The following is a 14827-nucleotide window of genomic DNA, read 5'->3' on the forward strand; positions in this document are numbered from 1 at the left end:
CTTATTTTTAAAATCACTATCTTAAATTTTCATTAGTTTTTCAGATAACTTCTTGCATTAGATCCTAATTTTCATTAGTTTTAGAATTATTTCTTGCATTTGGTTCTAATTTTTAATAGCTCAAACTTTTCTTCCGTTCTGACTTTTCATCGATTCGAAATTTTCACTAATTTTTGTGTTAATTTAAATTGTGTGCTTATGTTTTTTTGTATGAATGTTTATCCTGTAATAATGTATGAATTTTTCCATGCCGATACTCCCCCCAACCATTAAACCCAATAAGGAGTCCCTGACCGCGGAATTCCACAATTGTTTTCGCACCTGGATAGGTGCATAAATTCATACATTATTACAGAATAAACATTCATACAAAAAAATATAAGTACACAATTTAAATTTAAATTTGAATTAATAGAAAAACTAGTGAAAATTTCGAATCGATAAAAAGTCAGAATGAAAGAAAAGTTTGAACTAACAAAAATCAGAACCAAATGCAAGAAATAATTCTAAAACTAATGAAAATTTAAGATATTGATTTTAAAAATGAGGTGGACAATTGAAAGAGTAAATGAAAATTCAGAAATAATGAAAGAAATAATTCCACATAATGAAGATTCAGGATTAATAAAAAACGCGAATAATTTGAGAATTGAAAAAAGCATTCAATAATTAAGGGCCACCCTTAGATTTGGGGCTCCAGTTCCCTTTGGCCCACAACGGGGGAAAAAATGAAGTTATTCACCCTAGATGGCGAAGTTTCCTTTACGAAACGAATGCGTTTTCATTCGTTTTTCTTTAAGGTAAGCAACCTTGTTTTACTTACTAAACAAATTAAAAAAAAAATTGATATATATATAATATGTATATATTTATTTGTATTACCGTGAGTGCTGGGCTTCTCAAAGCGCGGGGCCCGGTGTGACCACAACCAGAACCATTCGCACACCCTTAAGGACAGTTCTGTCTCTCTGTCCGGAATTTTAATGTTTTCTACAATTACATGCTGCAGAAAATTCACGGATTCCGATGCTCCCATTATGAAGGATCTCAGCTGTTTTGTACACGGACCGTTGCGAGATCCTCCAAAGATACAAAATACATCCGTCCGAAATTACACGATAAAATGCAAAACACAGAATGAAAGCCGCGGTTACAGGTTCTCAAAATTGATATTCATTGAAACAGATCCGATCCTAATTGAAGAAGGAGTTTCCACCCGTTTTTTTGAAACAGACTAACGAGAAAATAAAAGGGTTCATATTTATTAACAGTGTCCGAAATCGAATCACAAAGGAAGTTTGCGTTACAGTAGAATAATATTAATAATAATTTCTGTGGTTTTTCTTCGAAGAACGCGGAAAAAAAGAGAGAATATGTAAGAAAAATCATAGAGAGGAAAAAGAAAAACACGCCTTAGTAAAAAGATCTGGTTTCGAGAACACAGAAGCTTGATGGCGTATATACACCGTACTATATTATGGTACGCTTCAGAAATCATACTCATTATCTCGCTAAAGATCAGTAAAGGAGGACCAAGCGGGCAACTTCTTTATTTTTTACCAAATAAAAAATGAGTTTTTCCTCTCGGGTTGCCATTTGTTTCAAGACAAGAAGAGATCGTATCAAATACGATGATCCCATTGCTTTTTTTGTGTTAGCCTTTATTTTAGTTTTGTTACAACGATTTGTGTTGTTTTGGATGGCGACATGTCCCAGATGGCGGGTCGATGCACTTCCTTTTACCCACGTGCAAATTACGAGATGGATATGCCTTCTGTGTTTCCTTTCTTCTTATTTCCATCGATCTTGGGCGAAATATGTACAAATGTCCAAATATTTACTGTAGATTTATTGTTTCCTTCTGTTCTCCCCGATTCACTGAATTTTCGTCTATTGTTCCTGAAACTGTACAACTAACACCAATACGGACCAGACAATATATAATTTTTCTCTTTCCTGAACAACGGTATCATTATGCATGTGTTTTGTCTGTTATAGTTAATCAGGCTTTAAAGTGACAATAATATTAGGACAGGAATGAATTTTATGGGTCTAAATGAAAGTGAAAATTTCTTTGGTGAAGAAAATTTTAGAGAACTCGACCATTTTCAAGTCTCGAGCACCGTCTACGCCCGTGGTTCAAAACCATTATGTACCTGGGATGCATATGAATGTGAATTTTTTCACGAGGACAGTGGCCTAGCGAAAAAAATTCATAAACAACTAAACTTTCTTGTTGTTTCCTGGACGCTGGGTTGGAGACCCATTGATCGCCAAGAAAGTAGCCAGAAGTTTTTTAGAGGAAACATTAAATGGATTAACATAGGCACGTGACTCTATGCAAGGCAAGTGGGCATGCTAAACTTCAGTGATTTTTGCTGAGGCCTGTATGAGAAATTCTGAAAAACAGGTGATGTTAAAAAATACTTTGAAGCGTTGTTAAAAGAAAAAAAAAGATCGAAAAATAAATAATGAAATAATAGGTATATATTTCAACTGAAGAGTATGGAAAAAATAATTTTTTTTTTCAAAAAGTCTACCTCCTGGCTATATTCTCAACAAGTGATATGGCCATAATGTCCTCTACGTAAATATCTCAACAAAGTAACAGACATTTTCAAGAGAACTTATGAAAATAAAAGAAATTATTTAACACGGAAAACTTTTTATTGAACATAAAAAAAAGAAACATGATTCACACAGAAAATAAATTTTGTAATCTTTAACTGAATTAAGAAACGAATCACAAAAATTGAAAAATTCTTACAGAAATTAAGAAGATGCATTTTTTTCGGACAAATGGATTATTTTTCTCCTTCCGTAGTGACTAGGAATAGGGGGAAAGATGCAGACAGAATTTTATACGAAATGAAATTACAATACAGTTGAAAAAGCATCACTGCACGTCATGATTAACTAACTAAAGTTTTCGAATGATGGAACCAGAGAAGAAATACAAACGTGTCGTAAGAAAATAACAATATGATTTTCCGAATGTGTGTGTGTGACACGTCCGGCCTAATATGGCGAACTGGCGAGAAAGTATGCATCACCCAAGAAAAAATAATTAGGCCAAGTGTCCAAACAAAAAAATGTATAGCTACACAGTATAAGTACATCAAGTTTCGAATTCGGTTGGAAATGAAAAAAAAAAAAATAATAAATAGGGTATTGTCCATATTAACATCAGACACCTTATATCCAAGAATTTTCTAAAATTTCGGAGGATGCTGTCGGGGTTGGGAACAACATTTCATGCAATCAAATTTCAGTTTTTATATGGTATTGCAAGCCGACAGCGATGGCACGACAATGCTTCTATCGAATTGTTTTTATTTTTCCATTTTTGAAGTAAAAATCTTCAGATAAAATCTGACCATTGAAAAGGAGCAAAGGCTATTAAATAGTAATAAGTGATATAGCCTGTTTTTGGTCGTTAAGATCTTTTCCTCTGTTTACAGAGTAGGTCTATACCTATCAACAGAAGAAGAGCGGAATTACTATATATTGTTAACTCTTATATATGGCTTAAACTGAAATCATCATAAAACTTGAAAATGTGTTATTTGTACGGAGTATACCGTATATAAATAATAACGGTAAATAACCGAGGTATCGTTACAATCGACATTGATGTTTTTAAGACCTATTTCAACGAAAAATATATTTAGAGGCAAATCACATACTGTGTTTTAGTTTATTATTAGGGTGATCATATCGTTCGGAAAACACAGTAAATTGGGATAATTAAGACGGGACATCGCCAATTTTTGCCAAACATCCTGCCAAATACCTACGAAATAGCCAAATATTGCTTATAAATAACCCTTGGCGAGAAATATAGCTACATACTTGCTACAGCAAGTTTGTTAAAATGTATTTCACGGGGAAAAAGAATTAACATGGTAAATATGTGAAATGAATGTTTATTGTCATATTTATTTTTTACACAATTTATAAATTATGAAAATTACCTTCATTCCTGATTCTACTAGGAGACGTTTTTATAAGAAAAAAAGATAAATTTTTATAAGAAAAAGTTGGGAAGGGCAACATACGGAAATGTGTAGTGGTCATGTCAATGAGCAATCTGAGCGTCAAACATGTAATAAATCGTTTCTCCAATGCTAGGCGTGAATACAACAACAAACGAACATTCCATGGATTTCATCAGCTCTATCTTAGGAATTTCTTGCAAAAACGTAATTGAAACAAAAGAGACGAAAAATTTGTCGTAATATCCAAAGAGGCCACTTTTCATCGCCGTTATAAACAAGGTACATTAACATTATTCTCTACGGGGATCAGTCCAGACTGCAATTATTGACGTTATAATTGACGTGTCGTTACAATCGAGGTCCTGTTATAACCGAGTTTGGTTGTAAGCATATGACAAGAAGTTACCAGAATGTTTTGAAGACAGCCCAAAGACTCGCTTTGAAATTTAACAAAGATATTTTGAAGTTGGTTCCGGGTCGAGAAAATTCCGTCTCTTGGTCCTCGTTATTAGTTTTTAACGAGATCATAACGTAATGATATTTTATAAGTTAGAAAATTTATGTTTTTGTTTCCTTATTTGTTTACAATGTCTAAAATTATTTCCTCATTCGTTCGCTTTAAAAACACGCTCCTCGGAAAAAACCAGATGAAACTAAAATTTCCGGAGTCAAAAATGTTCCGAACATGGCTGCCAATAACACAATTTCAGCTTAATTGTGCAAACAATTGTCTTCCTTATTTTCCTTTTAGTGAATTTTAGGAATGTGCCGTTATATTAAATATAAGTTTTAGAAGTTCCCGAAGAAGACTAGAAATAACTGTAAGCGCACGCTCTGATGCGCTCGACTTACGAAATGCACTCTGGAAAAGAAGTTTACCGTCGTCGACGCCTTTTTTTAGTTATGTTCGCGAAAGGAATTCGGTTCGAAAAAACCCTCATTATAACTATTTTCTTATTATATCGTCGCGTGATGATCAAATAATAAATCAATGTATCCGTAATTGGTTCGGTCATTACTACAAGAGGAGAAAATGATTGTTTCCCCGTGAACTCTTTAAGATGTAATATTGCGGCTCTTGAAAAAGAGGCCCCATGCACCGAACCATGAACTACACTCCATATATGCAAGCTTCTCGTTCCTGTAAACTCAACTGTACGAACTTTTCAATCGGAAATACCGAAATAGAGAAGCGCCAACTTTAATTAGTCAATGAATTTACCACCCACACACATACGCTTTTAATACGTGAGAGATTCGGCAGAGGTTATCCAAATCAATTTCTTTCTTACATCACTATCACCAACAACTCATGCTCGTAACATTTCACGAGTAGTACAATCGAGTTCACTTATAACATAGTCCCTTGGTGATTTGAGAAGTGTATCTTATAACCGACATGCATTATATGTTATAAGCAAAGTCTTGAAATTAGCTTAGATAGCAGTTGTATGTGTGCATTATTGAGGTTGCCCCGGACAAAGTAAGCTTATGTAGAACGTAATTAAATTTAATATTGCATGAATATATATAATTTTTGGTTGATATCTCCTGAGGAATTTTGAAAATTTTTGGAGCTGTGAAGTAAATACAGGTCATACATACCTGCAGTACATACGGGATATACAGGGTATCCTGTAGAGGTATGATTTCAATTTAAAAAATGCTCAAAAGGCATTCAAAAATTACCCTCTACCGTTTTGAGAGTGAAAATAGTGTGTAACAAAATAAAAAAAATCTAAATTTTTCACTTGGTCCCCCTGTGCACTAACTTTCAATTAGAAAGTTGCTGCCCTGTCTCTCCTGATGCGAAAAAAGTTTGCATGTTTCTAAGTGCAATATTCGCAGAGATATTCGAATTCGAAAAAAGGAGGAAATTTGGGAACGAACAGCGTTAAATGCGGGTAAAATGGTTTTCCCGCATTCCACGGAGATTGAGTTATGAAGAGGCTTCATTCCTTGAACATGTTCACATTGGATGAACGCAGGTGTCGGGGAGATATGATATAAGTGTTCAAAATTTTCAACGGGATGGATTAAAGTTGAACACGAGTTATTAATACACTGCCAATCGACTGCTTCGGACACTAATATCGATTGGTACGGGACAATTCTAGGTTGCGGTGTTGCAGGGAATTTTTCATCTCTAATAGGGTTGTTAGTAAATGGAATAGCTTACCTCCGAGGGCCGAGAATTCTAACACAACTGTGAATTCAACACGTTTAAAAAGAAGTACGATAAACATATTGGGATAAATCGAGAAGCTATCCATACTTAAATCAGACAACAACTATAATTTTTATGGGCAGTATATTTAAATTTGATCATAATTATTGTGTTTTTTTATTTCTCTCATTAAGTTGCTTTTTTTTTGATTTGGTTTAGATATATTTGACATCCGTATTTTTTCATGGACATCTTTTTTCAGCCAGCTCGTTGGGCATTTTGCCTGTTGTGTGTCCTGTATTTGCATTTTTTCACTTACAATGAATTACAAATTTTTGACTATTTTTTTTTTACAATTACAGAATTTTCACATTTGAATTTAATTTACGTTTCGCAATTTGTGACACACAATCATTGATGATGAATGCTGAAAATTCCGATTTTATTGAAAATAAAAATATGCAAATATGCAACTTTTTGTAAATGACCACATTTACATTTAACTACATAGTTGAAAGTTTTAGTACACGGAGAAAACTACATAAAACTCAATTTTTCCTTTTTTCTACGGAAAAGACAATATCTATTTTTTTATGGGAGACCCCCACCGGGAAAATTAAGACGCTTTAAATAACCACACGTTATTTGAAAACTCGTTGTAATCAAAAATATGTTTGTAAAGTCAATAGTTGCAAAGATATTGGCCGTGCAAACAATTTGGGACACACTGTATAGATACTCTCTTATATGGTTTGCATAACATGGAGCAAAACCGAAATATTTTCCGACGGTCGCATTCATCTGTCATAGTTATTCGAGCATCAGATCCGGCCATCGTTCGATCGTCAGTAGTTCGATAACACGTTCGGAATAATAATAGACCTACTTATTAAAAATAATTGGATAGCTCGATATCAGAACTAATTAGCGGTTATGATCCGCTGAACCGAAGCTTTTCATTCGACGATCCGAAAAATAGCTAGAAGAATTTGAATAAGACTGCGATGGTCAATTCATATTCAAAATAGCCATCGTCGAGGCAGTAAGTTTTTTTCAACCGGAGGAGAAAAAAAGTCCTTGATCTGTGACCGCTATGGTTGAAGCGAATCTTTACATCAGAATTATATGTACATATAACGTATATATAGAATATCCAATTATGACTTCAACCACCTCGAGTTCATTTAATCAACTTTCGTGATGACGAGATTGCGTAATGACGTTGATGGTCCGCCACTATACGGGGCCATCGCTACGGTTAATTAAGTTTTCCCTTTATAATAACAGAATCGAAGCGAGGCGACAAACACATGATGATGGTGTCTAATAGTTGCTTCTTCAAAAGACGCGCCTCAATCACGAGGTGAACATTAAACTAGGCATCAACTAAAACCCCTACCCTATTTAGATTTGGTTTTTTTTTTCCTATCCTTTATGATGGACTTGACTGATTGTGCGTGAAGACGATCAGTTGATGAGGTTCTTCAATAGAATCGTTTAATTAAGATTTATGCATAAGAATCCTTTTTTCATTCACGCTCATCGTATAAAGGGATTAGATGAAGCCAGATCCTTAAAGAATCTGGGATGGACAGATACCGGTTAGTAAGAAATATGGTGTCTCAGACCTGTTGGGTTGGCCGAAAAGGGTGCCGTTCTGTAAGCAGGAGTGGTTGGTACCGCAGGGCACGATGACACCTCACTGTTCTATTAACTGACTCGTCCGATAACCTATTTGCAGTAGAATCATAATACAATGATTTTTTATTATTTTTGTCACGTGTTTAAACCTCAGAATTCTCTCATCATCCTCAGATGATCAGCATAGCAGCCTGATCATCCTATGATGATCTGAATTTTATTTCTTTTTAACGCGAAGTTCTCGAAATGACGTATAGATGGCGTATCCATATATATTCCAGTTTTTCAAAAACTATTTTTCTATTTTCTCACGAATTCGCTTGTATTATACGGAATGGGTGTGCAAAGGTTGGTTTTATATTCTTCTGCATATGCTGTGTATATGACATATGCGTTTATTTTCCATTTTTCAGGGACTGTCTTTCGTAGCTCTAATCATCCTCGGTAGCCGGTTGCATCAAGTGGACAAGGAAGAGAACTTCTTGGAATTCATATTGAACACGTGGTTCCGCGAACCTCATCCTCCTATGGCAGTGGCCTCGGGTTCCGCAAATTCCGGCGCGACGCCATCCTCCATCCAGAAACAGAAACAGCTGATTGTCCTCAGCGAACAGGCGCAAAGAAATCTTCTGGCCTTTCGGGATGACGTGCGCCATTTCCAAAGTGAGTCTAGTTTTCAATCTCTTTTTTTTTTGTGAAATCCATCAAAATTACGGTCATCCACTAGAATTTCCACGGTATTTCTACGAAACATTCTTTCTTTCTTTCAAACCAAGCACAAAACTCATGTGCATCGCCACGGGCAATTTCTTTCTATGAAACAGTCTATCCATCTTTATTATTTTCGTTGGGAAAGGTCCCATTAAAATAGTATGAATATTCTAATACCTTCAGGCGTATGTGCTGGCTGGCCGTATCTTAAATTGGCCATAGCCGATGGAGAATGAAAACTGGCGTCATGAGTTCACATTCATACGCATGATATGCAGGGTGCATAGCTAAGTCTCCTTGCCACAAATTATTGGCAAACCGTTAATCCTAGAGGCATACTTCTAATTAGAAAAAGTATCAAAATAACGTGTGGACTTCACATACGTCATTCATATTGCAAGGGGTTTTGTGTAGTTATTGAAATAAAAAATTAAACTTTCAACACGGACACCCTGTCCTAGAAAACCCAATTAGAAAGTTGTTTCCTTGTCTCTCATCGAGGAAACCTCCACGTTTCCAAGGGCAATATTCGTTGAGATATTTGTATTCAAAAGTCGGAGAAAATGCGGGGGGAAAGAATCACATAGAGTGAAAGAAGCGTTGTCCGTTAGTTTATGTGGTTTTCCGCGCATTTCAACTATTTTGAATTCAAATATCTCAGCGAATATTGAACTTAGAAACGTGTAGCTTTTTTGTTGTCCTCAGGTAAGACAGGACAACAATTTTCTAATTGGGTTTTTTAGAACAGGGTGCCCGTGTAAGAAGTTGATTGTTTTAAATTTGAATAGCTATACAACCCCTTGCAATATGAATGATGTATCTGAATACTATATACACATTGTTTGAATAATTTTTCCAATTGAAAGTACGCCTCTTGGATCACCCTTTCACCAGTAATTTGCGGCAAGGGAACTTAGCTATACACCCTATCCTGTATACAGTAAAGGTCCTCTTAACGTTCACCCCCTACGGCCAAATAACAATTTCTCCTTGTTATAAAAGTATTCATTTCGAACCCCTGATATACGATCACCCCCTCTTTTATGGACGGATTTTTTTGTCTCGCTGGTGTCGGAGAGGTTTTATTGTATTACATAAGGTGTTTGATAACTAACTATGACAAGTTATAAATTGAAGGTTCTTCTGAGAGAGAAGTTATCAACACCGTTTTGAAATTAAACAAGAAACTGATTCACGCGCTTTTGCCAGTTGGTTTGGCATGCGAACACATTCTCTGTTTTCTTGTCCCATCCGACTGATACCAACAGAGATTCCATCTTTGTCGAGTCACACCTACAGACTTGGAATTGTTATTCGATAGCCTCTTCGATAAAGGATCATTCGCTACTCGTTTTCCCCGTTAAGGACGTAATAACGGTCATTATCTTTCACGAATTGATGCAAATCATCGCCTCTCAAGAAGAAGAGAAAAAAGAATAAAAGGATAGAAGAGAAGAGTAACGATTGGGTCATTAAATAGCCGTGTTGGCATAGGAGTTTCATTTTTGTAACATCTGCACCAACGCAGAGTCCTGAATCGAATGAGATGAGAGTGGAAGGACATGCAAAAATGTAAGATTTTTGTAGCTTTAGTTGGAAATTTATATAAATTATAATTATTTTGTATAAGTTTTTTCCCTGTAGGAAACTTGCTACATATAGAGGAAATTTTGAAACGTTTTTCTGCTCTCACTTGAGCTCTCAATATTTAGATTACCCTAGGTCTGAGGGGCAAGCCTCCTAGATATAGAGCAATACCTCGGAGGCTTTGAGCGTGCGCAGGATCGACCTATGGGAGGGTGCGAAAGGAATTTCTTCCAGAGAATTTTCAGTCACTAACCGTCAAAATGCATTCTAAATTAAAAGAAAATTATGCAGGAATGAAAGTAGAATGATGAATGAAGATAGTATGCAGTGATACCTCGGTTTACGAATTTTTCGGCTAAAGAAGATATTTTTTCGTGATTTTTCTGCTTCGGCTAACGAATACGGATTCAGCTAATTTTCGTTGATATGGATGCATGTGCTACCGTGAAAAAACCGCGTTGTGAGCTCAATTTTAGCAATCACTCATTATCAGAATTACTATAATTCGAGCCCGATTAACTCATGTCCGTCTCGGAATCTTTTTTCAGATGTACTTCCGCTTCTTTTTTTGAACGTTACTGAACCATTTCATGTAAAATGAAAGATTTAGTTAATAGAAAATGTATTGAAAAAAAAAGGAGCCCGCGTTTACAGAACCCGCGTTCTTTGAATGCAAGAATCAGCATCAAACTGAATAGTCTGAACGTTCTAGGAGCTCATCTTTTGAATTTTTCCATCTGCATGTACGATACACAGAAACGCACTGACCTAAACACAAATGTGTGGATGGGGATACCTACGAACTCGACTGGGTCGTGTCAACACCGGTTTTTGTCTACCAAAGCTGGTGTTGGTTTTGTACACAGTGTGAAATGAAAAAGATCCTAAAAAATCTCATCTTCCTGTAAATTGTCATTTATGCAATTTTGAAGCTGTTCATTTTATCCTTCGCTCAGTTTTTATATTTTCTATATTAAGGCTCCTTGGTGCTTTAAAAATCTTATCTTCAAATTCTGGCCATATCAGGAACGAATTAAACGATTTATCATAGAAACTTATAGGAAATTGCGTTTCGGCTAACGGACATGATTACTGAACGAATTAACTTCGTCAGACGAGGTATCATTGCATAAAGATTTTTTTTTTAAATTTTTGATCATCTTGTGGGGGGAAAAGAGAAGCACGAGTCCCCCTGTGCCCTTCCCTGAGTACGCTTCTATCCTGATCCAGATTAGATAATTTGTTGCATTTGCAAACTCCCATTGTTGTATTTTGAAGTTTCCACAGCATGGGAGCCTTCATGGAATTTTCTTAGCTATGGGGTGATGGGCGATGGATTTTTTTTCCCCGCAAGACTGCTCTTTGATCATTTGATCATTTTTGTCGCACCACGATCATTTTCTGCACACGAGGGCTAATTAGACCGGGACCTACAATTTATTGCCGATTCCGAACGGCAGGCTTGTTTTTTTTTAATACTCGTCGAGGGATTGGTGCGCTAACCCCTCGATGGGGGACTCCCTGCGGTAGCAATTTTTTCTGTGGCCATGTCGCCGTTTCTGCTGTGCCCCTCTGTCAGGAAAGTTTTCTGACAAGGACGAACCGGGTATCGAACTCGCGACGCCTCTGCACATCCTTTGGTACTTTAGGCGAGTATCTTATCGACGTGGGTTACCGCGCCCGACTGCTCTTTAGAGAGAGAAGTCTGCCTAACAGTTTGAGAACCACTGCATTGCTATTAAGGGTTTCTAAAATACATTGATAAATCATTTTTTCCCTCTGAAAGAACACAAATCGGAATAAAAGATTAGAACTTCTTTCACTGAATGAACTTTTTGTTACGTAAAGTTTTGGAAAAATACAAATTTATTATTCTTATCTGTTATTAACTGCAAGGGGATGCGAAGTTTTGCTTTTCAAAAAAGTTTCGAAAAAATTAAACTCGTATAAAACTTTCAAGTACCTACACATTTTCTAATTTGGAATAATTTGTGCTAATATAATACGTATTTTTGAATTGAATTGAATTGATTTTACTCAAAGGGGAGCTGGATGCCTCACGGATGACATTGATTCTGAGCATTGTGTTCGTCGGAATCTTCATCCTGAGCTGGTGGTGGATGGCTTTCGCTGTAAAACAGGCCCGTGCTGATGTAAGTATTTTTCTTCAATAAGCCGCATAAAATTTCACTTGATATAAAAAATATAACGAGTCTTTACAAGATGATTAACGCCGTATGTGAATACATATTAAGGTGCATATATACATTAGCGCGAAGATCATGCAATGAAAGCATTCGCAATTGGTTGCTCAGTAATTTGTACGGTGTTGTGAACTATTCTTGAGCTATTTTCACTGGATCCACTGGAATCGGTTTGTTTAAGGAACACAAAGGACGTTTGTGTACCCACGAGCGGATTAGAATTGCTGCAGGAAGGTGGGGGGGGGGGGGTCGTGCGTTGCAAGCTCGGCGAGCTAGTGTATACGAGCCTTTGAGCAGCAGCAGCAGGTGAACCCTTCGTACGAATTGAGCTTTTCTGCGTGAGAACCAAGAGAAATTCTGCATATTTATGGTCATCATACCTTTTCTGTGCATAATGTATGGGTAATCTTGAAGAATAATGAAATTTTAATGAAATTCCACTCTATATAACCGGCAGACCGTACGAGTTGATCGAAATTTATTTTGACCGAACCTGTGGCCGAATTCTTGCTTTAAAATTAAATTCGAGTTTGTACGTGTCACCTCACACTCCTACCGGGTGAAGGTTTTTCAAAAGATCTTTTAGACATACACTACTACTACTACTACTTAACCTTACATGCACCTCATACACATTCCTCTACGGAATTTCTAACGAATTGGTACACGCAGGAATTCACGTGTACGTGTTGTGAACCTAACGTGAAGCTTGTTTTTGTGTAATGCTTGTTATGTGTAGTGCCGCTATCTCCCATCAATTTTTCTAACTATGAGTGAAGTGTAATGATTGAAGATATTACCATTATGGGCCTGTTGCTCTCTGTGGCGGGACTTTTTAGTGGGGACGTCGTCTCGCATTTAGACATATACTGCGGAAATGTCAGAAGGTTAATACAGTACACGACATAAGTACTAGAGTCGCCCTTAGTGCGGGGAGGGGGTGCAATAGGTTCGGTTACACTGGTTCCAGGGGGTGGTGGTGATGCACTTACGGTAGTAGAAGTGAAGAAAATGTGCATAAATCAAATATATTTTCAAACTTCTTGGATTTTTCTCCCATTTTAATTTTGAATTGCCATAAATTCTGTAATTTTTTCTTATTAATTCTGAATTTTAATCAATTTTGGAATTTTTCTCATTAATTAAGAATTTTATTCAATTTGGAATTATTTTTCTGATAAGTTCTGAATTTTCAACAACTACGGGTTGTTTTTCTTTGATTAATTCTGAATTTTCATTGATGAATACATATTTTTTAGCGTACCTGTATATTGTAATAATGTATAAATCTGTGAATTTCGACACGTCCTTAAAATATATAAAATCGGGGCTAAGGAGTTACGAAATATTTTTCGCACCAAGCCCCGCGTCGTGAAAAGGGCGGCCCTGGTACGTACATACTATATTGTATTAGTTGCTAATTAAAGAATAATCTGTACAAAGCATTTGATTGGACCAAACTATCGAATCATATGCTCAGGACTCCAACTAGGTACTGAAATTTGTTTGTTTATAAAGCTTTATTTTCGTACCATTCCCGTATAATCGAACATTAGTCAACACAAAAGTGGATTCGGTACCGCCCTTGGTCCAGAAGGCGTAATATCCACTTTTGCCCCAGTTGGAAATCTTCTAACCCTACAAATATAACTAAAATTTTTTTTATCAGTTTTCTTTAATTCATTTCTAAATTATTTTTTCTAGGGTGGCGTGTCTCTGAGAACTGTGCTCTTATTGGCCGTCTTCGCCGCTGTAGATGTGGCAGCCAGCACAGGATTCATCCTTTTGAGAATAATCATGGTGAGCATAAGGTGACCATATGTCCCAGTTTTTCGGTATTAATTTCATTGTCCCGAAAAGAGCTTTCGGGACGTTTGTTTGTCCAGGTTTTTCTTTGCGAATCAAAGATCTTATGTTATGGAACTACAGTATTGCATTCATAAATTTCAAACTGTATAAACGTGCTTTCTAATTTATAGCGGTACAGTGTTATCATAGTGCCTGCGCTCTGTGGCTTGAAGTACTTTATATATAGTGTTATAAGAAAATAGAAAATTTTAAGTGTTTCGTCAACTTTTAATGCATTTAAGGATCATTAGATGGCGATATGTGTTTTAATGTACAAAAGTAAATTTATATAGGGTTACCAGATTCCGAAACTTAGAAATGAGGACGCATGCGCACGCACGCTCGACAACGTCACTCACAGATGTTTGCAACAGATGGTGCAATTATACGGAAAAAGAACAACAATTTTATTTTCCGAAAAAAAACCACAGCACCGAATTTTTTTGTATGCAGAATTATTTTTGGCAGGGATGAGTGATTTTTTCCCAAGGGTAACCCCAATTCCATCCCAACGCATGAAGGTGTGTCCTAAGGGACCCATTCATAGCGTACACCTTCAATCCTGTTTATAAGGGACGTCTGACAACGAAAGCCCCACCCCGATGTTTTACTTGTTTTGGAAGCTCTATGTAGAAGTAGCGTAATGATATTTTCGTATTCCCTTGTAAATT

At 36.4% G+C, this 14827-nt stretch overlaps 1 protein-coding gene across 2 annotated transcripts in view; it reads left to right on the forward strand.

Annotated features, from left to right (window-relative positions):
* The window catches only part of LOC149087801 (uncharacterized), a 63591-nt gene that overhangs the window by 37425 nt on the left and 11339 nt on the right, over positions 1-14827 (forward strand). For both annotated transcript variants that reach the window (XM_089231717.1, XM_089231718.1), the window contains exons 2-4: positions 8220-8469; positions 12148-12257; positions 14013-14108. In XM_089231717.1, coding sequence (XP_089087843.1) covers positions 8220-8469; positions 12148-12257; positions 14013-14108 — 456 coding nt within the window. The remainder of the gene's footprint in view (positions 1-8219; positions 8470-12147; positions 12258-14012; positions 14109-14827) is intronic.

This window comes from Pholcus phalangioides, unplaced genomic scaffold (genome assembly GCF_987345545.1).
Source record: "Pholcus phalangioides strain wild (caught in Gottingen) unplaced genomic scaffold, Ppha-v1.0 ptg000004l_1, whole genome shotgun sequence".
Classification (NCBI taxonomy): Eukaryota; Metazoa; Arthropoda; class Arachnida; order Araneae; family Pholcidae; genus Pholcus; species Pholcus phalangioides.